This window comes from Phyllostomus discolor, chromosome 1, assembly GCF_004126475.2.
Source record: "Phyllostomus discolor isolate MPI-MPIP mPhyDis1 chromosome 1, mPhyDis1.pri.v3, whole genome shotgun sequence".
Lineage (NCBI taxonomy): Eukaryota > Metazoa > Chordata > Mammalia > Chiroptera > Phyllostomidae > Phyllostomus > Phyllostomus discolor.
The window spans coordinates 64678169-64704433 of NC_040903.2; the positions used below are offsets into that span (position 1 = coordinate 64678169).

Below are 26265 nucleotides of genomic sequence, written 5' to 3' on the forward strand. Positions count from 1 at the left end.
GAAAAAAAAGGTAATTTTTAAAGGACAAGGAATAATGTCTATTTACTCACTAGAGCTCTGAATTTAGGGAGAAAGAAAGGAGACTGGTGAAAGTCCTCTGAATGAGTGTGTTGTTGCTGCTTGGTGGGGGTGTCTGTAAACCTCACAGAACCCCAGTGTTCCACTAGAGTTTAAGAAATGTTGTTCAAAACAAACAAGTCACCTTAAGAGGAGCAAGCAGTCTTGTTCAAGTAGTCTCGACCAAGAATCATTGGTGTGTTGCCAGACCTTGTAACCCCCAGTGCTCCAGAAGGTAGTCTCTGAGGCAAGGTAGTATTAACATAACATTATTGAAATCACAGGTTGTTATAGGTATAACCTTAGGAAAGTAGAAAACCAAGTGTAGAGATAAAGAAGTCTTTAATTACATCAGTGATGGTAATATTGAAAGTAGGGTGAAGTGTAAATGTCATAAGATATTTTGTAATGATGTTTCATATGTTATTTCAACTACTATTTAGTGTCCAACATGTTCCAAAAAAAGCAGTCATACTAGATGGAAAGTATATTTTGAATTGGTTAAGAAAATGTAATTTAGAGTTTAATCCATCTTTAAATGTTGAACATTTAAAATTAATTTTAATGTTTTATTTATTGGATATATAGATTTAAAATTTGAACATCAAGTAAAAAAAGAAAAAGTAAAAAAAAAGAATTGCTGTTTCAGAACCACAGTTATTTAAAAATTATCACTCTAAAATCTTTAGCCCCTTGTGAGTTAAAAATTATCTTATGTTTGATTTGCGTACTTGTATGAATTCAACTGAGAATAGCCTGCCAATTGTACTCGTGCTAAAGAGAACGTAGATGATAATCATCACTAGATAGTTAAAGTCATTGGCATGGCCCTTCCTTGTATTAAATCCCTGAACTTTATATTTTTTCCAAGACTTTCCTTTTAGATGTAAATGATAATTTATTTTGAATGAAACAGTATATTTTAATCCCCCTGTGGTGGATGGCCAGTTTATGCATCTCTTCTGCTTACCTTGCATTGGACACAACGAGAGTTTCAATCTGTGCTCTGGAGCTTTGCCGTCAGTTTCAGTGTCACCTGCTCCCTCTCAGGAGTTGTGTGACTTGGCCACAATACTTAGGCTCTTTGTGTATCAGTTGTCCTCTTGTTAAAAATGGAGGGATTCTTGGGAGGGAAAAAATGGGCTAATGTATGTGAAGGGCTGAATCCAGTTCCTGGCACATAGTAAGCACTTAATGAATAGTTGCTATTATTATAATCACCCAAAGAAAAAGAACTCATTTACCACTGGTTTGCACAGAAGAGCATTCAAAATTTCACTTGGACACACAGAGTTCCAAGAAAATGAGCAAGCTTCAATTTCTCAAACCAATACAGCAATTTTGAGTGCACGTAATGTAAACTCTATCCCATTGGTAAGTATGGGAGGTCACCTCGTCCCAGGATCATACATACTGAACAGACACAGAGACCAATCTATTTTCTTACTTTTTGAGGTAATTTTCTAAATGAAACTCACATCACTATATCATTTTAATGAATCCTGCCATTCTCTTGCTTCTTGCGCACAATCCTCTAAAGACAAAAAGTACTAGCAAATGTTGGTTTTCTGAAAATGATTGTTACTTATCATTAGTTTTCACTGATTTGCTCCTGTATTCATTCTTGCATCAAACATTTTCAGTACATGTTGTGGGTTTGGCCTATGACATGACTGCAGTGGAGTCGGAGGAGGAAGGAGGTCTGTCAAAGCGATGGCCTTAATAAAGACATCCAGAGCTCTAATAGTGGTTTTGTCAGAGACGCTCCTACTGAAATCCCTGGTGTGTCCCTAGAAATGGCCCCAGACACTCCCGTGGAACTGTGTGACATGACAACAAAATAAAGCACTCAATCTGGCAAATGTGTGGTTTTCCACTAGTTCACCCATGTGCAGATAGCCCATGGATGTTAAGTGTAAATTTCTGGACCATTACTCCATTATTTTCTCTATTGTCTTTCTTTGTAGGCATACGATGGTTTAACCCCCACAACTGCCCGCCTTGCCCGTGTGTGTGGAAGACAGCAGCTGACTAACCCCATCACCTCTTCAGGGAACAGCCTCTTTGTGAGATTTCAGTCTGGCCCTTCTAGACAGAGCAAGGGCTTCCGAGCTCATTTCCAGCAAAGTAGGTACCGGGTAGGTCTCTTAGAGGTGCGGGCCTTCTGTCCTTAAGTGCCTCTCCTGGTGCTACACTAAAGGGAAACCTAGCCTTAGAAATTGGTCCCAGCTCTCTACTTATTACACAACAACTTAAATATTAGAACCAAGGAACTATGATTTGCAATTATTCCAATGATTGATCCTTTCATTTTACCATTGTCTAACTTGGTGCTAACTTCCTTCCCAAGTCTATAGCTCTCAAACAAGTTTTCAGAATAATACTTAAAAGTGGCTTTAATACTAGAGATATGACTTTTAAAAAAATGTCTATCCAAATTCATTTATCCATATGTAAATTACCTAGTGTTTAACCAAGGTTATATGCCAAAAGGAAATATGCCTCTATAAATTACAAGACTTGCTTGTAATGTATTATAGAGTCAGATTCTAACCCTCGAGGCAGGGGTTGCCCACAATTCTGAATCCTACCATTGTCTGCCTGTCAAGGTTGTTTTCTGTTGTTTTTGTTTTTTAAATCACCACTTTCTAGGTCTTCCTACTAGACCTTTATACCCATTGGCTTTTATCTGGTAATTTTTAGACATGAACCCCTTGTCCCATTGTTGGAGACAGACCCAGAACAGGAAGGGTTGTTGGTCAGTTTCAACAGGCCTCTGATTTTTATTCAGATGTCCTTGTCCTTTCAAATAAGTTTAGTTTGCTTAGCCGTTTGTCTGTTTCAGTGCCCTTGTTTGCATTCTATTGTAAAAGAACTCTGGCTAGGGATAGTTTCTGGACTGAGGTCTCCCAAAGACATACTGCATACTTTGGAGCCAGACAAACTGCATAAATCAATCACTCTGTGTGCCTTTAAAGAAAGAAAAGTTTCTGAACACATTTTTTCCCATTTAATTAATTGCTTATGCTTTGCTTTAGAGTTAAAAAAAAAAGTCCCCAATACTCTTCCCCATTTTCCTTTAAAGTCCACTCAAAAGCCTTGCTCTGATCATGCCTTTGAAAGTGGCACTATCCATCCCGGCACCGCACAGCCTAGGGAGTGGAGCCCGAGCTCCTCCACATGTTACCCAAGGGCCCAGGTACTTGCCCTGATCTTTTATTCAGTGTTACCTCCAACATCCCCCAAGTGCCACATGCTTCAGCCAAGCCTGGGTACATGCAATCTGTTCCGCCCTCTGATTTTTGCTCAGGTTGCCTTCCCCAAAACGACCTCCTTCACCCCCAATTCCCCTTTATTTTTTTAATGATTTTTAAAAAAGATTTTATTTATTTATTTTTAGAGAGGGAAGGGAGGGAGAAAGAGAGAGAGAGAGAAACATCAATGTGGGGTTGCTAGGGGCTGTGCCCTGCAACCAATGCATGTGCCCTGACTGGGAATCGAACCTGCGACACTTTGGTTCGCAGCCCACGCTCAATCCACTGAGCTACACCAGCCAGAGCCCCAACTCCCCTTTAATACTGTCTCTTCCATGAGACTCCTTTTACACTTTGGCTGGCAGCAGATTCGCACCTCCTCTACTTCCCTAGAGTTGTGCACTTCTCTGATAATCTCTTGGTAAAGTCTTGCTCAATTGTATATTGATTTTTCTAGAAAAAAATGTTCATAAACAGATTATTTCTATACATATAATTTATGAGAAGGCAGAGTAAGTGAATCAATGCCAGGGTTTTGTTGCAGTGATTCAGTCAATTCATAGCCATTTAATCTGTTGTTCTGTGTCACTCCTCACTTCCTGTAATTGAAGAATATTGTTATAAATGTGCAGTGCATTCCCATTTTCTCATGGTTTATGTGCAGCTTCCTTGGCAGATTACTTCCTTGGTCTGAATTTCGGAAATAAGAAAAAAGCAATTATGTTTTCATTCATCAAATAATGGTTGTGCATAGTAAGTGGACATCAAAAGTATATAACACGTGTGTGTTTGTGTGTTCCTCAGTCTGCGGAGGCTATATCCTCACCAACTCACTGGGCACAATATCCTCTCCATTGTTCCCTGCCAAGTATCCACACAATCAGAACTGCAGCTGGATAATTCAGGCTCAGCCTCCGTGTAAGTAACAAAAATAAAGAAGAAAGGGAATCCAGGATGGAGGTGCCTGTGGGAAAATCTGTCAATGACTAATGTTCTTATCTCCTCTGAGGGAACAATTGATGGCCTTCCTCTTTTTTATTTATTTATTTTTTTTGGAAGTCCCAGTTCCTGCTATGCTCAAGAACAAGCATTTCCTAACTGGATAGGGGAGTTATTTTATCTTGTATTCTTAATTTAAAGTTTGTTTTAAGTTTCAAGGCCTAACAAAGGGAGAAAAACAAACCAACCCTATAACCTTGCTACATTAACAAGCATGTGAGATTGGAGGTAAGCAAAAATAATTAATAAATAAATAGTTTTTGACACATATGCCCCCAAACAATTGCTAAATGAATAAATAAATAAGAACCATAGACTAGAAATTAGTGCCATGATTTGGGGAAGCAATGCCATAAGTGTATGGATCTTATAAAACCTGGTCTCTCCTGCGGTGCATGCATTAAAAAAAAAAATTTCAGCATGGACCTGGAAGAAACATTTAATGAGCACTTACATTATGTTGTTATTGAAATCCTAGAATCTTATTTTCTGCCCTGGTAATAATCTGGTGGTAAGGATTGCTGTTGACATTTTACAGACTACAAACTTGAGGAGACCCTGAAGGACTAAAGCAAAGTGACCTCAAAGAAGGTGGCCCCAGGGCTGTTATAAATCTTGTTTCAGATGAGCCCTGCCTTTCAGGTTTCCTTCAGGTTTTCAGGAAGAATTTATGATTTCAGATATAATGTGAGAAAGGCATTAAGCTCTCTATTCCAATCTACAATTAATGACCTATGTGATAATAGGGAAGTCACTTAAGCTAATGAGGCCCCATTAGGTAATCTAAAAAATGACGTTTGGCTTAAATATGCCACAATGCTGTTCCTAGGGATGTTAAGAGTTAGAAAATGGGTATGTGTACTGACATGCATATGATTTGGAGGTTGGCAATATAGTCCTTAGCCAATTGCAGCCTGGAGCATGGTTCCCTGAAGTGGTTGCCAGCCCTCTAGAAACTGAACCTTAACTTAGGTAAAGAGGCCCCACCACCACCCCTTGAACCAGCTGTTCTGCACCTGGGGATAATTTATAATGAGCTGTAAAGCATTTAGATGAAAGATCTCATTGGTTCAAAGGCAGCAACCAGGACAAACCCTATTCTGAAGACTAGGGACCCTGAAAGACATACCCTGGTACTTGCTGTTGAGCAAGTAATTCAAAGCTTCCTTTCTTTCTTTTTTTTTAGATTTTATTTATTTATTTTTAGAGAAGAAAGGGAGGGAGAAAGAGAGAGAGAGAGAGAGAGAGAGAGAGAGAGAGAGAGAGAAGCATCAATGTGCGGTTGCTGGGGGTCATGGCCTGCAACCCAGACATGTACCCTGACTGGGAATCAAACCTGCAACACTTTGGTTCACAGCCCGAGCTCAATCTACTGAGCTACGCCAGCCAGGGCCAAAGCTTTCCTTCTATTTATTTATTTAATTATTTTGGGGGTGGGGTATTTTTTTTCATTGCCTTTATCTCCCTTATCCCTGCTTCCCCAGTCACCTCACTGTTGTCAAAGCTTTCTTCATAAATGACTCTGAAACCTGAGGGCCCTGGGCTTAAAGGAAAACTGACAGTGCTCGCTAGGATATGTGTGGCAGGGAGAAAAGAGTGTCTTATTTACAAGCATACATAAAGAACCATGATTTAAGAAACTATTCTATTGAGAAAACTACTTAGGAGAAGAACATAGTTATGGCTGATAGAGGGATGTGTAAAGACTATCTATTCCAGTAAACTATTCCCCATAGTCAATGGGATAAAACTACCTATGAGTCCTCATCTTTACTAGTGTTTCAGATTCTGTAGACATTTTCAAACATGTGGCCTCTGTTACTCTTCAGAGGACACCTTCCAGCAGGACAGTTGTCACTTTCCTCCTCATCCCCTCAGCTCCTGTGCAAATCTGCCCATTCATTGCTCCCTGCTGGAGAACCCATGTGTGAAATCATGAGAGGCAAAATTTCTCTCCCTGTATGTTTTGTTGGCCAGGACTTTATTAAACAGACTTCTCTTTTTCTTACAGTCAATCATGTCACCCTCTCCTTCACCCACTTTGGACTTGAAAGCAGCACGACATGTACTGAGGACTTTTTAGAAATTTTGGATGGCAATTATGATGATGCACCCCTCCGAGGTACTGTGGCTGGTGCTCTCTCGTCTCTATCTGTGGCCTCTTCTGGGTTTTATTTATATTCTTGCATATGTGCATGCTGTCATTCAAGGTTAGAATGTTTCCAATAAAAAAGGAGAGCAGTATAAACCAAGTAAAGATAATTAGATAGTAAGAAACCAGGATTCAATGTGGGCTTTAAAAAACTCAGCTTGTTCATATGCAAGGGTGTGACTAGTTTGTGTCTTTTTTTAATTTAAATGTTTAATGTTTATATAGTAGTAAAATGCAGTCTATCCCAGCCTTAAAAAGCATTCTGTGAGAATTTTTATTAGTATTTGACCACAGTTCTTTTATTCAAATGAGCATTTTTTTTTCTGGCTTTGTCCTCAGTGGGAGCAAAAGAAAAAATCAGAAATAAGTAAATAATCTGGAAATCGGTTTGTAAGCTATCCCAGTAAAACTAAACCTGGCTGCTACCTAGTTTCTGAAATGTCCTCAAGTAAAATGATCTCAGGTTATTTCTGTTTGCCCTATGAGTGACTCATATCTGTGCATCTCATGCTGCCCTGCAAGACGGGCCGGGCTCCCCCCGAGAAGGGCCTTTGTTCCGCTCATTGTTTATTCCCAGAGCCCAGAACAGAGTCTGAGACAAGAGTGGGCAATCAGTGCATACTCTCTGCTCTGCACACACTTCTGATTGTACTGCTTTTTATCTATGAGCATTTGACCAGTAATGAGGGTACAGGGTTCAACAAACACATATAGAACTCACCTTGTGCTGAGTACTACTCTAAGAACTTAATAGATAGTAACTCAGTTAATCCTCATAAGCTTACGATATACTTTTCATTATTTATCAATGTTCTCTTTTCTGAGGTGAGGGTACGGAGGCACAGAGAACTTAAATAACTTGCCCAGGTCACATAGCTAGTAGATGGCAGAGCCAGGCACTCAAGCCAAGTATTCTGGTTCTAGCATCCATACTTTTCTCAGCTATCATATTTTGCTTTTAAGTATGACTGCATTTATTTGTTCAGGTTCCTACTGTGCTAGGGATTTTAGGATTAGTTACATTTGGAGCCAGGCCATCTGCATTGTTCTTACCTTCCTTTAGTGTCCTTTATCATGTTTATAAATCATCTGTCCTATGCTTGTATTTATATATATATTTTTAATTCTCAGGGTTGTCTCAAACACTCTGATTTAAATTGTTCTCCTAATAGTGATTTCTTCTCTTTCCTTTGGCTTCTTGTGATTTTAGGAAATCCACATCACTAGAAACAATGGCCCATGCCATGTTATCATTCATTCTCCTTGTGGTTATTTTCATTATGTAGGCCGCTACTGTGGCAGCTCCATGCCCCACCCCATCACTTCCTTCAGCAATGCTCTGACACTGAGGTTCATCTCTGATTCTACTGTGAACTCTGATGGTTTCCATGCTACATATGCCGCATCGTCATCAGGTAAGTCCAGTTAACAAATGGCACTCTTAGGTTAAGAGGCATGGCGTCAAATTCCTGGGTTTGTTGTTTGAGACTCTTACCTTTGGAGATTGGAAGCTAGATTTCTGAGATCACCTCTGTGCCTCATCTTACATTCTTCCAAATTAGGTTAACATACTTATGAATTCTAGCAGTAGTGAACTCTATCCCAAAACTTCTGTACACATTTATCCACTGATAGACACTCAGGGTGTTTCCATTCCTTGGCTATCGTGACTAAGGCTGCTTGCTAACAACGAACTCTGGAAGTGAGGAGAATTGACTGGAATGATCTTGGATGGCTTTCTTGTCAGAGTATTGGTGTTCTCCTCCATGACAAGTTGGTTAAGGCAGCCTCTAATTGACGGTGTCCACTGGCATCTCTTATGAATGGGCAACCGCTGTTCTCCTGTCTCTCTGGCCTCGCCACTGGATGCAGGCAGGGTCTGTGTGTTGTCACCGAAGGCTTGATGGATGGTGGCACATGGGAATGAGAGGAAAGAGGAGCCACCTGATACTGGGTCTCGCAGACTGTGCTGTTTGTCAGCTGCCCGCTTCCTTCTTTCTAATGTTCAGAAGCCTGAGAACAGCTAGGAGAGCTGTGTGTGTGTTTCAGTCTCCTGAGAGGAAAAGGCTGGGAACTGCCTTCTGTTCTAGGCCAGAGTTGAAAATCATCTTGGTCAGAAATACTGAGTCACTGTAGGATTAAAAAACGTCTTTTATTACATAAAGTTAGCATGCCCGGGGAGAATAGCCTTTTAGAAAAGAAACTGCAGAGATTTCTTCTGATCTACTATACCCTGCTGCTTTTAGTTTTTAGTTTCCAGAATCTTTTCCTTATTTTATATGACATGCATTTTTTAAAATGTGAAATGGATACTGTTAACGTCTATAGTATTCTTCTTTATCTTGTGGTGTCTTGTGTTGGGTCTTTGTTCTAGCACTCACTTTAATCTTTTTTCTTCCAGCATGTGGTGGAGACTTCCACATGGCTGAAGGCGTCTTCAACAGCCCTGGCTACCCGGAAGTTTATCCCTCTAATGTGGAATGTGTCTGGAACATCATCAGTTCCCCCGGGAACCGGCTGCAGCTGTCTTTTATGTAAATCATTTTTTACGGTGTATTGTTTCAGTGGATCTGCAGGAAGGAAGCACTGTTACTAATAGGATGGACAACTTATAGCATGTGTCCAAGCAACTATTAGAAAATACATTCAGAACTTTAGGAAGTCTGTTTTCAAATTTCCTCTGTTTTAGTCATAGTTTGGGTTATAAATAGTTTTAAAAGTCTCTTGAGAACGATTCTAGAGTCCTGCCTAATATTATCAGAAGTACATGTCTGAGCATTAATTTGTGGAGTGTTCATGTTCAGAAAACAATAATTTTGTTTTTTTTTTATTAAAAACATTTAGATTATTCCCCCAAATCACTAACATTCTTTCTTCCAGCACAAATCCTATCTCAGTTAAGCTTCTTACTCATATACCTACTCCCCCACCCTCACACCACTCCGATCCACTTTTCCTTCTGCTCCAACAAAGAATAGTTTGGTAAGTTTTTTGGAACTTTTAGAACTTAGTAGTTTAGTTGTAAAGTTGCCCTTATGTTCCTCAGTGAACTGTAAGATTTTATGAGTGTGGACTGTGGATATGGAATTAACCATGGGATCCTACCATGATCTGAGTGGTCTTAAATTAAACTAAACAGCAATAATGTTTTGCCCAGAAGCAGACAGTGAACAGCGTGTGTTGAGTGAAATGGAACGTTTCAGTCATCAGTAGGGAGGCGCCTGTGACATGCCACTCTGGCAATGAATGCTTAACGAATACTGAATGATAATACTTTGGTATTTAAACTCACATTTTAAATTAAAAGTTATTTATTATACTATGTCACATTTTGTTGGGGTTGCTAATTCTGTTTTTGAAGAGAATATAATAAGTTAGTGTTGAGGGAAGAAGATTGTTTTGAAGACACTTGGACTATTTATTCAAAAAGGTCTTGCTCCTTCTCCTAGACATGCAATCCTGTGCATCAAGAATGAATTTAAAAAATGGATTTAAAATTGGACCATGTCCAGAGATCCCCAGTTACTTGCTTTCACTCCATCAATCAGACAGTGCCTCTTCAGGGTACAAGTGGCATTGTATTAAAACAGAACCCTCTTGAGTGCCTGAAAGGCAATGAAAGCTTCAGTTGCCACACAGGAGAGATCTTTGTTTGCTTCATCTTTACTAAAAGCACAAAGTTTTGTATGGGAAGAAATATATATAATTTTTACCTAGTGTGTGTGTGTGTATATATATGTGTGTGTGTGTGTGTGTGTTCCTTTATTCAATATTTATTAAGCCCCTACTATGTGCTGGGCATATAGTGGCAGATGTTAGACATTTGGCAGTTGCCAGAAACTGGGCCAGGTACTGTAAATGTTTAAGACCAATAAGATTCTATTTCTTGATAAGTTACTAATAAAGTAATGTCAAGAAACTATTTATTTAAAACATAAAAATATTCATTTCATCTATAGCAGATAATCATGTACATATAGAGCCACTCTTGAGATTAAAGATGTCAGATTTAAAAGGTATAGCATCAGGCTGATGCATACCAGATGTTCCATGAATGCTAAACTCTCTCCCTTTGCCATTTCTAAAGTATCTTGAGAGGTAGTTCAGTTAAACTCAATTGGACAACACTGGGCTCTCCTGGAAGATGGGAGATACACACACAAAGCAAGTTTCATCCATTTTACTCTCTAAGGGACTAAAATCCTAATTTTTGTGTAGACGAATCTTAATGACTCAGCCTTTTCCTTTCTTACCCATAAAAAGTTAATTTTATTATTTCTTGTTACTTGCTTGAGTTTTATTTTTAAAATATATTTTGTAGAATGCAAGATGTTCCTCTCTGTGTGGATGATAATGAGAAAGGCTTTATGGCAAGGTCTGCAAGTTATTTCTGCCCTCCTCTAAACTGTATCCAGATGAGTGCTTGGAAACTCTCCTCTGGGGTGTGAGGGGAGCATATGGAACACGTCAAGTTCTAAACCATGGGGTTTGGATTGCGGACACTGTGGTGAAATTGAGTAGGGAGAAGAATTGAAAAAATTATGGTTGAATCTGCAACAAAAGGGATGGGGGGTGAAATATAAATTCAAAAGGAGTTTTTTGTAAAGGAGTTAACAAAAAATATATCTTATGCTTGTGGAGTGCTTTTTGAAAGTGATTGATCTTGGTTCAAGATCAAAATGAGATAATGAGAAACAGTGATTGTACTATTTTTGTTCACATCATATTTTTACTCACAGATCCTAGCCAAAGTGTTTGGAGAAAAGGGAGATTTGCTTCTAAAATGTACTGGCCTACGTTTAATTTGATTCTTCTGAGTATCATCTTACCATCACTTCTAATAAAAATGTCTTTTCTGCAATTTAGCGCTGGATCATAGCAGTCTGGGACTGAAACAGAAAAGGCCTGCATTTAGTTATCTTTTGGACCTGTGCACCAATCTTTAATGTGCACACTGGCTGCCTGAGGTCTTGCTAAAATCCACAGTCCGATTCAGTTGATGGAGGGCCCTGATTCTTCATCTCACACACACTCTCCAGTGATGCTGAGGCTGCGGGGCCATGTACTGCACTTTGAGTAGAAAGGTTTAGGAGCAATTTCGTGTAAATCATGTGCTGAGGAAAATAATCTCCCTTTCTCTCTCTTTCTTTTTTTTTCCTGAGAAGCAAAAGAAAACAATTTTAGCATATTTTCTAGTGTTGATACCACTATGGGTAACAAAACTGAGCACCAAACTTCTCAAACCACTCCTGGCCTCTTGTTTTCTCTTCCTTTCACTGCACTCAACATATGAGTCTTCCCTAAGCTTCTGCTCTCATCCCTTATCTCTCTCTGCTTATTATTCCCAGCCTTTGATTTCTTAGCCCCCAGTCTAGCCATGCTTTCAGCTATTACTGTATACATACAAGTGATTTCCAAGTATAGCCCCAGAGTCTCTTCTGAAGTCCAAACCTGCATATGGGCTCCAATAGATAGCTCCACTTGGGTGCTATACCATCCTTTTAGATTCAATATAGCAAAGAAACAAAAAAAAAAAGAGAAAGATTTTTCTGCTGCTGGCAGTCATCACTATTATATGTCACTGCAAGATAATATTCTCAAGTAGAGCTCCGACTATCTAATTTTACCACCCAGAATTCCTCAATATTTTTTAATGTGGTGAAAAAACATAACATAAAAATCAGCATTTTACCCAATTTTATGTGTATAATTCAGTGGCATTACACGTATCCACAATTTTCTACAACCTGCACCGCTCCCCTTTCTGGTACTTTTTCATCATATTTAGTAGAAAGTCTGTACCCACTAAGTAGTAACTCTCCCTTTCCTCTGCTCCCAGCCCCTGGTCCCCTCTGTTCTATTCTCTGTCTTAATGAATTCCCCATCCCAAGTTTCTCCTGTAAGTAGAATCGTGTTATACATGTATTTTTTTGCCTGGCTTATTTTACTTAGCATAATGTTTCCAATGCTCAACTATGTAGTAGCATATATCAAAACTTCATTCTTTTTAAGGCTGAATAATATTCTAGAGTATTTGTGTACATATATAAATGTGGTATTATATATGTAGTTGTGTCTGTATTTTCATATACTATATGAAATTGTATGAAAATTATATTTTCATATATGTATTTTTATTTCATTTATTAAAGAAGTACATATTTTATTTATATCTATATTATATATAATGATATACAAGTTTATTTGTTTATATATTATATATAGTTAAATAGGTTTATACATATATTTTTAACATATCCTTTGGGTATATTTAATTATATATCCTTTGCACACATATGTAGAAATGGAATTACTGCATCTTATGATAATTCTATGTTTAAGCTTTTGAGGAACTACCAGATTGGCTTTCACAATGGCCACATCATTTTACATTTTCACCAGCAATGCACAAGAGTTATGATTTCTCCACATCTTTGTCAATACTTGTTATAGTCCATTTTTTAAATAACAGCCATCTGAATGGATATGAAGTGCTATTTCACTGTGGCTTTGATTTCCGTTTCTCTAATAATGAAGAATGATGAGCATCTTTTCATATTCTTATTGGTCACTCGTTTATCTTCTTTGGAGAAAGGTCTATTCAGTATTTTGCCATTTTTAAATAGAGTTATTTGTCTTTGTATTTTTGAGTTGCAAGAGTTCTATTATATTTAGGATAGTAGCACGGTCATGTGTTTTTATGTCTCTAAAAATCTAAGTGTGAAATTTCTGGGACACTAATTATGTGTTTTTATAAGAAACTGCCAAATAATTATCCAAAGTGATTGTATTAATGTACATTCCTACTAGAAATATATGAAGCTTGCAGTTGCTCTGCATGCTTAGCAACATTTGATCTTGTCAATCTTTTCTATTTTCGCCATTCTGGTGGGTGTGAAATAGTATCTTGTTGTGATATTTAATTTATATTGCTCTGATGACTAATGATGTAATATACTTTTCACATTCTCATGGGGCATTCATTCATCTCTTTTAAAGTGTATGTTCAAATCTTTTGTCCATTTTTAATATGGCTATTTTTTCATTGTTTATTTGTAGGGATTCCTTTTAAATTCCAGATCTATATCTTTTGTTAGATATATGGTTTCAGTGACCTACCTCTCCTTCCCCAAACTCTATGACTTGCCTATTCATTTTTTAATTCATGTATTTAATCAGGAGAACTTTTTAATTTCTATTAAGTCAAAATTATTAATTTTATAATCTTGCATGGAGTCCTTTTTGCTTTCTGAGAAATATTTGCCTATCCCAAAGTTATAAAGATAGTCTGTGTTTTCTTCTAGCAGCTTTATGGTCTTAGGTTTTACGTTTATAGCTGTGAGACATATTAAATGAGTTGCTGTGCATGGGGAGAGGCAGGGGTTGAGGTTCTTTTTCTCCTCCATGAAGATATCCAGTTATTGCAGCATCACTTGTTCATACAACTTCTTACCCCATTGAATTGTCTTGACACTGTAGATTGGGTTGCATTGGCTCTGTATTCGTGGACTTTTCTCTGGACTTCCTCTTCTACATCATTCATTTGTCTGCCTATACACCAATACCATGCATTCCTAATTACATCCAGATTTTAAAAGCATGAAAGCTAAGTTTTAAAAGCATTCATTTACTACCTATGTGTTTCATTCTTTTTATATATGTTACTAATGACCATTATATGAGGTAGATATTATTTCCTACCACCCTTCATTCCCCCATGTCACGGTAATTGCAAACTATAATACAAATTGAATAGGACATGCTTGAACACTAGCCTGTGTAATTACAAATGCCATATTTTTCTACCTTTCTTGACATTGTGTGTGTGCCTTTGATTGACATTTAATCTCTGCCAAAATTAGCCCTTCATTCTGCTCCCAGCTATGTCTTTTTTTAGTACTTTTCTTGAAAGTACTCAAAGTTCTAAACAAACTAGACCTCTCCCAGATTTCTAAATATGCCCCACCCTTTTCCACATCTGTGCTACTGCTGGCATGTGTTCTCTGCCCACCATTTCTGCACCTGAATTTACCCAATACTTACATTTCCACTAAAAAAAATCTCTCTATCAAGGTATTACTGAGCCTGACAATCAGATGTGATGCCTCTGCCTCAAAGTTATTATACCACTTTATAGTTCTAAATGGCACTTATGATATCCTCCCTTATACTATATATGTTTTTTCTGTATTCTTGACTAATTTTTCCTCTAAAGAGAAAATTCCCAGAAGGCAGTATATTAATTATCATTGTATCTCTTGACTAGACATTTCCACAAATTTGAATGAAAAACATTTTTGTTAGCAAAAAGTGTTGTGATGAAACTTACATGTATTTTAAAAAGTGAGCAGTTTAGCTTAGCCTGTGGTTCAGGATAATCTCTAAATATATTCTGACAACTTAATCCCCCTAAATTTTATTTTTTTTTTCTGTTCAAACAGAACTTTCCAGTTGGAAGATTCCCAGGACTGTAGCAGAGATTTTGTAGAGATCCGGGAAGACAACGCCACCGGTCACTTGGTGGGACGATACTGTGGCAGTGCCCTGCCCCTCAATTATTCATCCGCTGTTGCGCAGGTGCTGTGGGTTAGGTTCATCTCTGATGGCTCAGGCAGTGGCACAGGCTTCCAGGCTGTATTTGCCAAGAGTAAGTTGGTTCTATTTTAGTGATAGCTTCCAGAATGAATCCTGCAAACTAGAAAGGATAACACTGTTTTCAAATTATGCACATACGAATGGCTCATTAAGAGCCAGTGAGCATGCTGAAGGGTTCTAATATTTTTCTCAAGCTTTAGTTCTATTGTTAAACTCTCTTCATAATAGCATGTTAGTCTTTAAGGTATTATATAGTTCAGCTTTGTTGCATTTATCTAAAATGTGTTTCATTTGATCCCATTAACTCTATACTTTTCAAATTAAAAACATTCAGTATTACGTTGGGATTGACTTTAAATGCTCAGATATTAGAATAGGGTATTCTTTTAATAGCATAAAATGTTAAATATTTTTATATTCTAACTCAACTTTTCCATAATTAGCTCATATATATATATATATATATATATATATATGGTCCTCAGAAATCAGTTTCTCTCATCTTTAAAAACATACTTTATTCTCTTGTAAGACAAAATAAAATAGGTAAACCGAAATTAGAAAATTAGAGCATGGGGCTGATCATCCTCATCTTCCCTTTTCCCATGTCCCCTGGGGTTTAGGGATCCCGTTTCAAATGGGGAAGTTACCCTTTGTTTTCACACCTTGCAACTTTCTGTTAGGAGATGGAATTCTATGCACAAAATTACCCTTCTCCGAGAATTAATAGATAGCACAGAAACCAAACGAGAAGCAGTATTTCTTTCAGCGTTCAGAAAAGAAATCACAGCCAATTAAAAGAAGTTCTTTTTCACACACCCCTTACCTTTTGTTTCTTTCATTTGATTAAAGAGCTGGTATAAGTCTCTTCCATTTTTCCTCCTAGTATTTGGCAATGATAATATTGTGGGAACTCATGGGAAAGTTGCCTCTCCCTTATGGCCTGGAAATTACCCCCACGACTCTGATTACCAGTGGATAGTAAATGTGAATGCTTCTCAAGTCATCCATGGTAGAATTTTGGAGATGGACATTGAATCAGCACGCAGCTGCTATTATGACAAATTAAGGGTGAGTTTCCAAGTGCAACTGATGCTTATAACTTCAGTGAATTGTTATTGGCAAAATGAATCCAGGTGAAAATCTATTCAAACATTTGCAAATTGTATGGGGTGGTCTGTTTGACTTAAATCAGGATTCCCTCCTCTGGATTACCTGCACAGAGGTAATTCTGGTATTATATCTATTTGTATTTTTATCATTGTAATTTCCCTCTTGAGCTTTGTCTAAGCATATATGTATAGCTTAATTATTTATTCTATCTTATAATACACTTCCTGTTTATTCTTATGCTAGGGTATTAAAATTTGAAGAATCATTTAAAAATAAGGAAATGAAAATGTAAAAATTGTGGTGATCATTGCCATCTAGACATTGACTACTGTATGAATTTCATAAACACCCTCAGATTCCCACCTAGCTTTCCTGAGGTACATTTGACAAACAAATATTGTATATATTGAAGATATACAACTGGATGTTTTGATATATGTGAAGTATATGAGTTTGAATATTTTGCTACCAGATCCTTGAAGGTCATGATTCCATCTTTTTTTAATATTTTATTTTATTTTTTTAAGATTTTATTTATTTATTTTTAGAGAGGAAAGGGAGGGAGAAAGAGAGAGAGAGAGAAACATCAATGCGCGGTTGCTGGGGGCCGTGGCCTGCAACCCAGTCATGTGCCCTGACTGGGAATTGAACCTGCAATGCTTTGGTTCGCAGCCTGCGCTCAATCCACTGAGCTACGCCAGCCAGGGCTTGATTCCATCTTTTTAATCTTAGGTTCACAATGGCTCACAGAGAACTCAGTACTTGACAGATACTCAGTATGTGAGAAAATAATTATTACATAATTTGAAAAACTGAGCTTATATTGTAGCTTCTATAGAGAAATTTATGATAATAATTATAATGAATTTGTTCCAAACTATTTAGAAGAAGATGGAGGGAAGAATAGGAAATGGGGTTGGATAGCATCCATCCACATGTGAAATTTTTTAAAAATGTGCTCCATGCTGTGTGTTTGGGAAGTATCATAAAATACATCTCTAAATAGGTACTTTAACACTTTAAGCCCAATGAAAAAGATTTATTGAGTGCTTTGAAGCTGTGCTGAGCTGTTGCAAGCTACAGTTCTTTTGTTGTCATTAATTCTGCTTCTTTACTTCAATGGAGAGAAGAGCTCCTTTAGGATTCCTATGTTCACTCTCTGTCATTTAACCTTTCCTATTTCTGGTTGCTTGTTCTTTCTTCCTAATTGCCTTCAAGGCCCCAAAGTAATTCAGTACGAGTTGTTTGTGTATGATTATCTTGGTTTCTACTTTTCCACCACCAAATGTACTGTCAGTCATACATTAAGCTATATCACATAGAATATATTTATTAATATAATTCAGCAGCAAAGGTATAAGTAATTTTAAAACATATTAAGTTGTTGAAATCATATTATACATTTAATGGCATTTTAATTTTAAAACATACATATTTTCTCATTATTTTTCCCTTATGATAAAATTATAATAACATAAGGCATTCTTTTAGTTTTTGTAATGAAGAAAATAGAGGTAATTGCCTTAATTCAGTGCTCTATTATCTGTTTTTTATACGCAGATTTATGATGGTGTTGGCATCCATTCTCGCCTGACTGGAACTTACTGTGGTACCCAGACCGGATTCTTCAGCTCCACAGGAAATTCTTTGACATTTCGATTTTCTTCTGACTCTTCAGTCTCAGGAAAAGGATTCCTTCTGGAGTGGTTTGCAATGAATGCCTCCGTTGGACCCTTACCTACCATTGCTACAGGTATGTTCGGTAATAAATGAAATTCTTTTCAGGGGCTGGTATGTGTAAGCCAGTATTTCGAAGGGTCCTACCATAATAGGAGCCAAATACACAACTGAGTAAGAAGACTAAAATCAGCCCCCAAACCTCCCTCCGTTTGTTCAGGTATTCTTTTAATTTCATAATATGTAAAAATTGTATGTTTGTTTCTAAAAATGCCAGTTTCCCATTATATTTTTCATAGTAATTAGGGATTTAATACCCGTAAGATATTCTACTTACAATATCTAGAGATCACCTTTGAGATCTCTGAAAATTTCATTTAAAAATACCACACCCACATCCAAACACAGACACACACATACACACATTAGTTAAGGATCTGCTAATAGACAGAAGTAACTATTTCCCCTCTGTGTTTCATTTTAAATTTGCTTTAGGAAGTGCTTCACCTTCCCCTTGGCTGGTTGTAAACCTTCATGTTTCAAGGTAAAATTGGCCTAAATGTTAAGCTTTTATTTTATTATTTTTAAGACATTGTTAGTTTCCTCAGTAAGCAGTGTTTCAGGGGACCATTTCTCCTTAAAAAATTGTTTGAACAACTTTGAGTGGCTTTTATGGATTTGAGGATTGATACAGAAGATTCAGCAGATATTTCTTAGAGGATGTTCTTAGTTCTTGAAATATTTGGGACACATTATCACAGGATCCCATTGAAGAATATTCAACTGCGAATGTATTATAATCATAAACAGACCTTAAAAGATTAGAGTTTGTTTGCTTCTAACTTCTTGAGAGTTTTTATTGACAAAGATCACTGAAGGTATAACTCACAGTTATTTTTATTTTATGATCCTTAGTATTCTGTTCTCAGATGTTATTTTCACCTCCTTTATAAGTTACTTTCATAACAATGAATATGAATCTCTTTCTTAAAATATTAATCTATTCTAGAGCAGAGAGCCATCAGCAAGATTGCCAAATGTGATTTAGAGCTATTCATTTAAGTTTGGATAGCTCTTATAAGTAAACTTGAGTTAAGCTTTTTTATATCCACAAATCTTAAGTTGCAGAAGGAATCACTCATGAAAATTATATCTGCAAATACAATTTAGTACTCAAAATAATAAGTTTTCTTCTTACACAGATATTCTATAATTATATAATTTATGTGGAAGAGTAAATATAATATCACAAATCTCATTTTTCTTAATCAAGAACATGGAAAGGAGAAAGTAAGTGAGTGACAGAATTTTACAATTTAGTAGTTATCTAAATAACATAAATGATTATCTCACGATGACATCACATTCTGAAAGTCATTAAAATTCAGAAAAGCCTAACATTTTAAAATGTATTAGCATATTGAACATTGTATCACCAGCATTTCTAATGCATACATGTAGTCAATTTAATTCAATAAATATTATTGAGGATTTATTACAGATATACTGTGCTGAGTGTGCATCAACTAAGAAAGGGAACCAATATATACTCTCAACTTTCTAGGAGCTTAACAGTATTTGGGAAAGATACAGCATTCATTATGTCAGTTAAATAACAGTACAGGGATTAAGTGATTAAGTGACAAATCGGGTGGCAAAGGCAGCATAAAAAGCAATAGAAGGAGAATAAGCCTAATGTGGACCAGCGTCATCTGAAAGACAACTTGTCAAGTAGAAACCCTTGTGTATTGCTGCGGGGACGTAAAGTGGTACAGCCACTTGGGGAAATGGTTCAGCAGTTCCTCAAAAATTGAAATACACTGTTACCACCTAATGTCGAGCAATGCCACATAAACATTTATACATGGATGTTTATAGAAATGTTATAGTGTAAAAGGGGAAACAACCCAAATGTCAAACAAGCGATTCATGGAAAAGCTAAATATAATATATCCATGGAGTGTAATACTATTCAGCCTTAAAATGAAGCAAGTACTGATACAGGTTAGAATATTGATGAACCTTAAAATATTATGTTAAGTAAATAAAGCCAGTCACACAAGGCCACATGTTATATGACTATATTTATATGAAATGTCCTGAATAAGCAAATCCATAAGAGAGAAAGTACATGAGAGATTTCCATGGACCAATGGTATGGAAAATAGAGAGCCAAAGCTAATAGGTATGAAGTTTCTTTTTGGAATGGTAAAAATGTTCTAAAATTATGTACCAGTGGTAGCTGCAGAACTTGGTGGGTATACTAAAAACGATTGAACTGCTACTTCCAAAGGGTAAATTTTATGGTGTGTGAATAATAGCTCAATAAAGCTGGTATTTTTAAAAAAATAAAATAAAAATAATGAAGGTTGCTATTATTATAAGCTCATGTGCCATTTTAAATATTTCAGTTTACCAAATTGAAAATTGTTTCAAAATTGCCCAGATGTAAATTACATGATGAATAGCTGTACTAAAAAGGTAAAGATTAAAGTCCATAGGGAACAGAGTTCTACCTAGATAGTAATAATAACAGGGTCTTCTACCTGGGCTTACTTCATGCTTAGCAAACATTAGGCACTCATTAATGAATGGATTGTGTGGCAAAATTAAGGTGAAAAAGTAGAATACAATGTGTTTTCTTCACAAAAAATAAATTGTTGATCATAGCTGTCTGAATCAGTGGGTCTAAAAAAGTATTTGTAGATTTCTTTGAGAAAATTGCTTTAATTGGCTATTTCATTTTAGCACAGGACTGACACAGAAGTGAAAGTGCTACTTTCTTTTCATTGGGGATATTTGAAAGATGCCGCCTTTTCTCTCTCCAGGTGCTTGCGGAGGGTTCCTGAGGACAGGCGAGGCGCCAGTCTTTCTTTTCTCCCCAGGCTGGCCTGAAAGCTACAGTGATAATGCGGACTGTACGTGGCTTCTCCAGGCTCCTGGTTCCACTGTGGAGCTCAACATCCTCTCCCTGGACATTGAATCTCATGGAACATGCAACTATGATAAACTTGTGATACGAGATGGTGAGAAACATTAAAAAAAAAAACAAAATAAAACAAAAACTACCAAGTTTCCACCCTAACACATATTTAGTTACATTCAACTGTAATCATACTTATTTACTACCTTCATCCTTTTGCATAGAATCTCACAGATATTATGGTCAATGAAGGCATCAAATACTAGAATTGGCTACAGTTTCTGAGGAACATAAGGAAACTGTGAAGTTGCCTCTAGAAAATCATCCACATACTGTGTCAGGGGCAGCATTACAGCATTACATTCCTAAGAAGAAACACAACCTGTGGCTTAAGTGGGAAATAATAGTCTGAGTTCCTCGTAGTGCTGCTGTCTTGTTGAACAGCTTCAGAAATATATCTTGATATTTTATACCGATGACTTTAAGATTCTAATGTGAAAAGTATGTATAATTACAATGTATTCAATTCTCTTTGTCTACTGAATCGCTGGGTAGAATGGGTAGAATTAAGGGCCAATGTTTTTCGTGTTCCCCTGTACACAGGTGTGGTATTGCTATGCGTTGATTGAGGTACGTGAAGAAGGCTAATAAGTGGTGAGCACAGACTGTGCTCCACAGTTTGCATGGGACGGGGAAGAATAAGGAGACCATGTCCTGTGGCCAGACCAGTGTCTCTCACAGTGTGGTCCCCAGACCAGCAACATCAACCACCTGGAAATTTGTGAGCAATGCAGATTCAAAGCCCCACCCCAGACCGACTCAACTAGAAACTCCCAGGATGGGTCCTAGAACTGTAATCTGAAGAGCCTTCTCTCTAGGCAGGGCCAAGATGAGGGTGAGGAGAATAAGGCCAGGACCAGGCAAAGTGCAGAGTCAGATCCTGCCTTTATTTAAAATTCTAATAATTTGTTCATTTTACATGAAAGTCAATTTTTAAAACATTGCTCTAAAATACTGTTTATCTTGATGTCTGAGGTCTGGCACCTCCTTAAATTTTGCCCCTGATTTGAGGTGCTTACTGGCCTGACCCTAGTCCCTGCCTCCAGGTGATTCTGATAGTGTAGAGTTTGAGAACCACTTCTCTGCATGGTAAATGCTGCAACGTCAAATGTCAACCTAGACAACAGGCGACATAACCAGTGAAGTGTTAAAATGGGGAACAGAAATAGACAGGCAGCTATTAGGAATGCAGGCTCAATGCTTATTGGGTCTTAATTTTTAGGGCATTTGAGAAATACAGAATTTTGTATGAATTTCCCAAATGTTAAATTTTCCAAATGTTAAAGTAATGTAAAATGCTTTAGGACATTTTTTTTTTATCAAACATGTGTTTGCTTTTGGCTCACAGGTGGCTAGTGTACAAACTCATGGTTCCCTTATCCCCTCAGCCCAGACACAATAAGTACAGTGAACACAGTCAAATGGCAAAGGAGCTGTATTTCTCTTCTGCGGAGGTCGGGCGCTAAGTAAAGATTCGAACCAGTCATACAAACAGGATGAGAAAATAAATCATAACCCCCATCTCCCCCCTTTTCCTATCAACAATCAGCTACCAGCACATTGTCCAGAGAAATTATTATTTTTCCTCATATCAAGGCATTTCTGTGGATATTAAAATTTTTAAATTTCTCATGCAATAAAACTTGTGTGTCATTTCACACATATTCTGAATGTTCCAAACCCAGTGGAAACTTTAAAAATATTTTGGTAGGTAACTGCCAAATAGGAAAATTATGGTTATTTTTTTTTAAATCACTTTTATTGATTTTGTTCCACCAATAACTTTTCTTGGAAGCCTCAAGCCTAGGGAACTGTCCTTATCTTCTTCTGTGTGACCCTGCACAGGTTACTAAATGGATCCGCATCTGCTTTAGTGTTTGTGAAAGAGAGACTAACATCTACCTCATGAGGCTGTTGTGAGGCCCTGGGAAAGTGATGAATGCAAAATTCTCTAGAAATTTCAATTTACTTGTATAGAGATATTTCTAAATGAGGTTTCATCATATCCTCTTTATAGAATGAAAGTGTTCTTGCTGAGGCATAGAGCTGCTTGAGAGAGCTCGGTAAATTGAAGTATATGCCAAAATGATGACAACATTTTTAACGATTGTGTGACCTATCCATACAGATTCTTTTTTGTTCCCTAACAATGTGAGCAGACACCCAATACATTTGTTCTTTCCTTATCTTTTTATTTACTCATCTATGAAATAGTTATTGACTGCTTACTATGTGTTAATTGCCAGGTATTTTTTTTCCATTTGCACAGTGATAATATATATTTAGAATTAAATTTTAATTCCTATTTCAATGAGTTGTTCTTTGGCCAATCATATTTTTGCTTCTGAGTAGCAAGGTCATAGGACATTTTGAAGCGAATATCTAGAGTCCGTTCACCACAAGCAGAAATAACTGGCCAGTCATCACAGCCTGTTGGCCCCATGGCGGCTGTGGACATTCCTGAGCCTCCCCAGAGGGGCCCCTGTGGCTTTCCTGGGAGAGCAGAGTCACTCTTCCACCTGCTTATTCATTTTGCAGAGTTGTCATGATTCAAAAATGAATCAGTCCTTTCTGGGCCATGTACCAACAAATTTTGCATACCAAAGATTTTCACAAACTGAGGTTCCATGATGCTACATTGGACCTAAAAAATGTTAGAAAGGGAGAGAAGGAGAGATGAAGGAAAAAGAAAAAAAAACTGTATAAAAAAATCAGTGATCCTTTTATTCCTAGATCTTACTTTCTTTATGATATTAAATACATCATTTGATGACATTGTTTGGGCATCTAGAGTTAACTGGCCAGAGTTTCAAACCCTTGCTGACTCCTCTGCTCTGTGCCCTTAGGCAAATTTATATATCCCCTTTAAGACTGTTTCCTATTGACAAAATGAGCATAATAGTAACACCTACCTAATTGTGTTACTGTGAAAACAAAATTAGGCATTACTTCTAAAGCACTCAGAGTGGTAATAATACTGTAATTGCTCAATAAATATCAGCTACTACTAATCTTGGGGCCTTTGCTTCCACTTCTTTAAAATAAGGATGCTGAACTGGAGAGTGAGTCGCCAAATTACCTGCTAGTCCTAGTCCTTTACTTTTCTTTGATTTGCCCCATCCTTTTAAAGATCAGGTTCTATCCTGGCTGGGTAGCTCATTGGTTAGAGCATTGTCCCAGTACACCAAGGTTGTGGGTTTGATACATTGTCAGGGCACATGCAAGAATCAAGCAATGAATGCATAAATAAAAATTAGGTTCACTCCTGCTACAATCCATATGTTGGGGTTGTGGAAAGCTCTAGAAATACTGCAGTATTTATTATGGATTTAGTGGGAGGGACAAACCATCTTGTGGTTATGGGGTTATCTTCTAAATCAGCTAATAAGCATTTATTTAGAGATAAGCATTGTTTCATCAGTCTGGGCAAAGTTTAGAATAGAAATCTCCAATCTCACTGAGAGATAAAATATACACATATAAAATAAATACTAATGTATAATAACTTCAGAATTTGGCAATACACATAACTAGAGAATAAGTCAACAATAATAATTTGGGGTGAAATGTGTAGCAAAATTGCATAGTGAAGATAAATGCAAAAAAGGTTAGAGACAAAATTTTAAACTGTAAAAATTACAAAGGTTTCTAGAGGCCAGTAACCCTCCAAAGAATGCCTTTTCAAGCATCTGGTGTTTAGAGCTATGCTATTACATTTGTAATTACAAATAATAACTTGTTTATTAAAGTAGTTAATAATGAGTGAGTTTTGGGAAGTAGTCAGTGACCAAAAGGGTTCATTTTGCTGGTCGTGTGAAAGGGCAAATTAACTCATGTCTCATATTCTATTTTTATTTTTTATAACCTTGAAATTCATTAATTCTCACCCTTTGGGAATAAATAATGTGTTTTCCCAGCCAAGGAATCCAAACCTCTTGTAATTCCTTTGGCGACATTCTGGCTTTGACTGTCACAGTTGCTCTGACTGAACTTATACAAGAGAAGCCAAAGGAAGAAGGGCCATGAGGTGACCCAGCTGTCCTTTGTGTCTCTGGAGGAACATGCTGTTTGAATCTACTTTTCTCTCATCTTCCACATATAGACATAAGTGTGTCCTTTCAACAGCAAAAGAAACAACAAACAAATGAAGGGTGGAAACAAGAAAAACAGAAAAACAAAAGCTTAAGATGAAGGTATACATCTTGACAAATGACCTTATAACACTAGTATATGATTTGAGGGTGAAGAACCAACTTTTTTTCCCTTTTAGATAATTGACATTAAAAAAGCTTTCCCACTAAGATCAGGAACAAGACAAAGATGTCTGCTTTCACCGCTTACTCAACATAGTATTGGAAGTCCTAGCCACAGCAATCAGACAAGAAAAAGAAATAAAAAGCGTCAGAATCGGAAAGGAAGAAATAAAACTGTCACTGTTTTCAGATGACATGATAGTATACATTGAAAACCCTATAGACTCCACCAAAAGTCTACTCAACCTAATAAGTGAATTTCACAAAGCAGTGGGATACAAAGTTAATATTCAGAAAGCAAAGTTATTTTTGTACAGCAACAATGATATATCAGAAACAGAAATCAAGAAAAGTATCCCACTTGATATAGGAACAAGAAAGTAAAGTACCTAGGAATAAACCTTACCAAGGAAGTAAAAGACGTATGCTCACAAGACTACACAACACTGAAGAAAGAAATTAAGGAAGACACAAACAAATGGAAGCATATACCATGTTCATAGATTGGAAGGATTAACATCATTAAAATGCCCACACCACCCAAAGCAATTTATAGATTCAACAAATTCCCTATTAAAATATCAATGACATATTTCACAAATATAGAACAAACATTTCAAAAATTTATATGGAGCCATAAATGAGTCTGAATAGCCACAGCAATTCTGAGAAAGAAAAACAAAGTAGATGAGATCATAATACCTGATATCAAACTACATTACAAGGCCACTGTAATCAAAACAGTCTGGTACTGGCAAAAGAACAGACACACAAACCAATGGAACAGAAGAGAGAGCACAGAAATAAACCTATGCCTCTATGATCAATTCATATTCAACAAAGGGGAAAGAAGCACAAAATGGAGTAAAAATAGCCTCTTCAACAAAAGGTGTTGGGAGATCTGGACAGCTACGTGCAAAAAAAAAATGAAACTCGACCACCAACTTATACCATACACAAAAATAAACTCAAGAAAGATAAAAGGCTTCAATATAAGTCAACACCATAAAAGTCCTAGAAAAGAAGATAGGCAGGAACATCTCAGATATTCTACACAGCAATACTTTCACCAATGCGTCCCCTAGAACAAGGGACAGAAAGGAGAGAATAAACAAATAGGACTTCATCAATAAAAAGCTTCTGCATGGCTAAAGAAAACATCAGCAAAATGAAAAGGGAACC

At 36.9% G+C, this 26265-nt stretch overlaps 1 protein-coding gene across 3 annotated transcripts in view; it reads left to right on the forward strand.

Annotated features, from left to right (window-relative positions):
* Positions 1 to 26265, forward strand: part of CUBN (cubilin) — a 250170-nt gene that overhangs the window by 130633 nt on the left and 93272 nt on the right. For all 3 annotated transcript variants that reach the window (XM_036023812.1, XM_028507866.2, XM_036023821.1), the window contains exons 32-40: positions 2025 to 2184; positions 4116 to 4229; positions 6322 to 6432; positions 7749 to 7877; positions 8864 to 8996; positions 14904 to 15109; positions 15944 to 16128; positions 17731 to 17923; positions 20676 to 20873. In XM_036023812.1, coding sequence (XP_035879705.1) covers positions 2025 to 2184; positions 4116 to 4229; positions 6322 to 6432; positions 7749 to 7877; positions 8864 to 8996; positions 14904 to 15109; positions 15944 to 16128; positions 17731 to 17923; positions 20676 to 20873 — 1429 coding nt within the window. The remainder of the gene's footprint in view (positions 1 to 2024; positions 2185 to 4115; positions 4230 to 6321; positions 6433 to 7748; positions 7878 to 8863; positions 8997 to 14903; positions 15110 to 15943; positions 16129 to 17730; positions 17924 to 20675; positions 20874 to 26265) is intronic.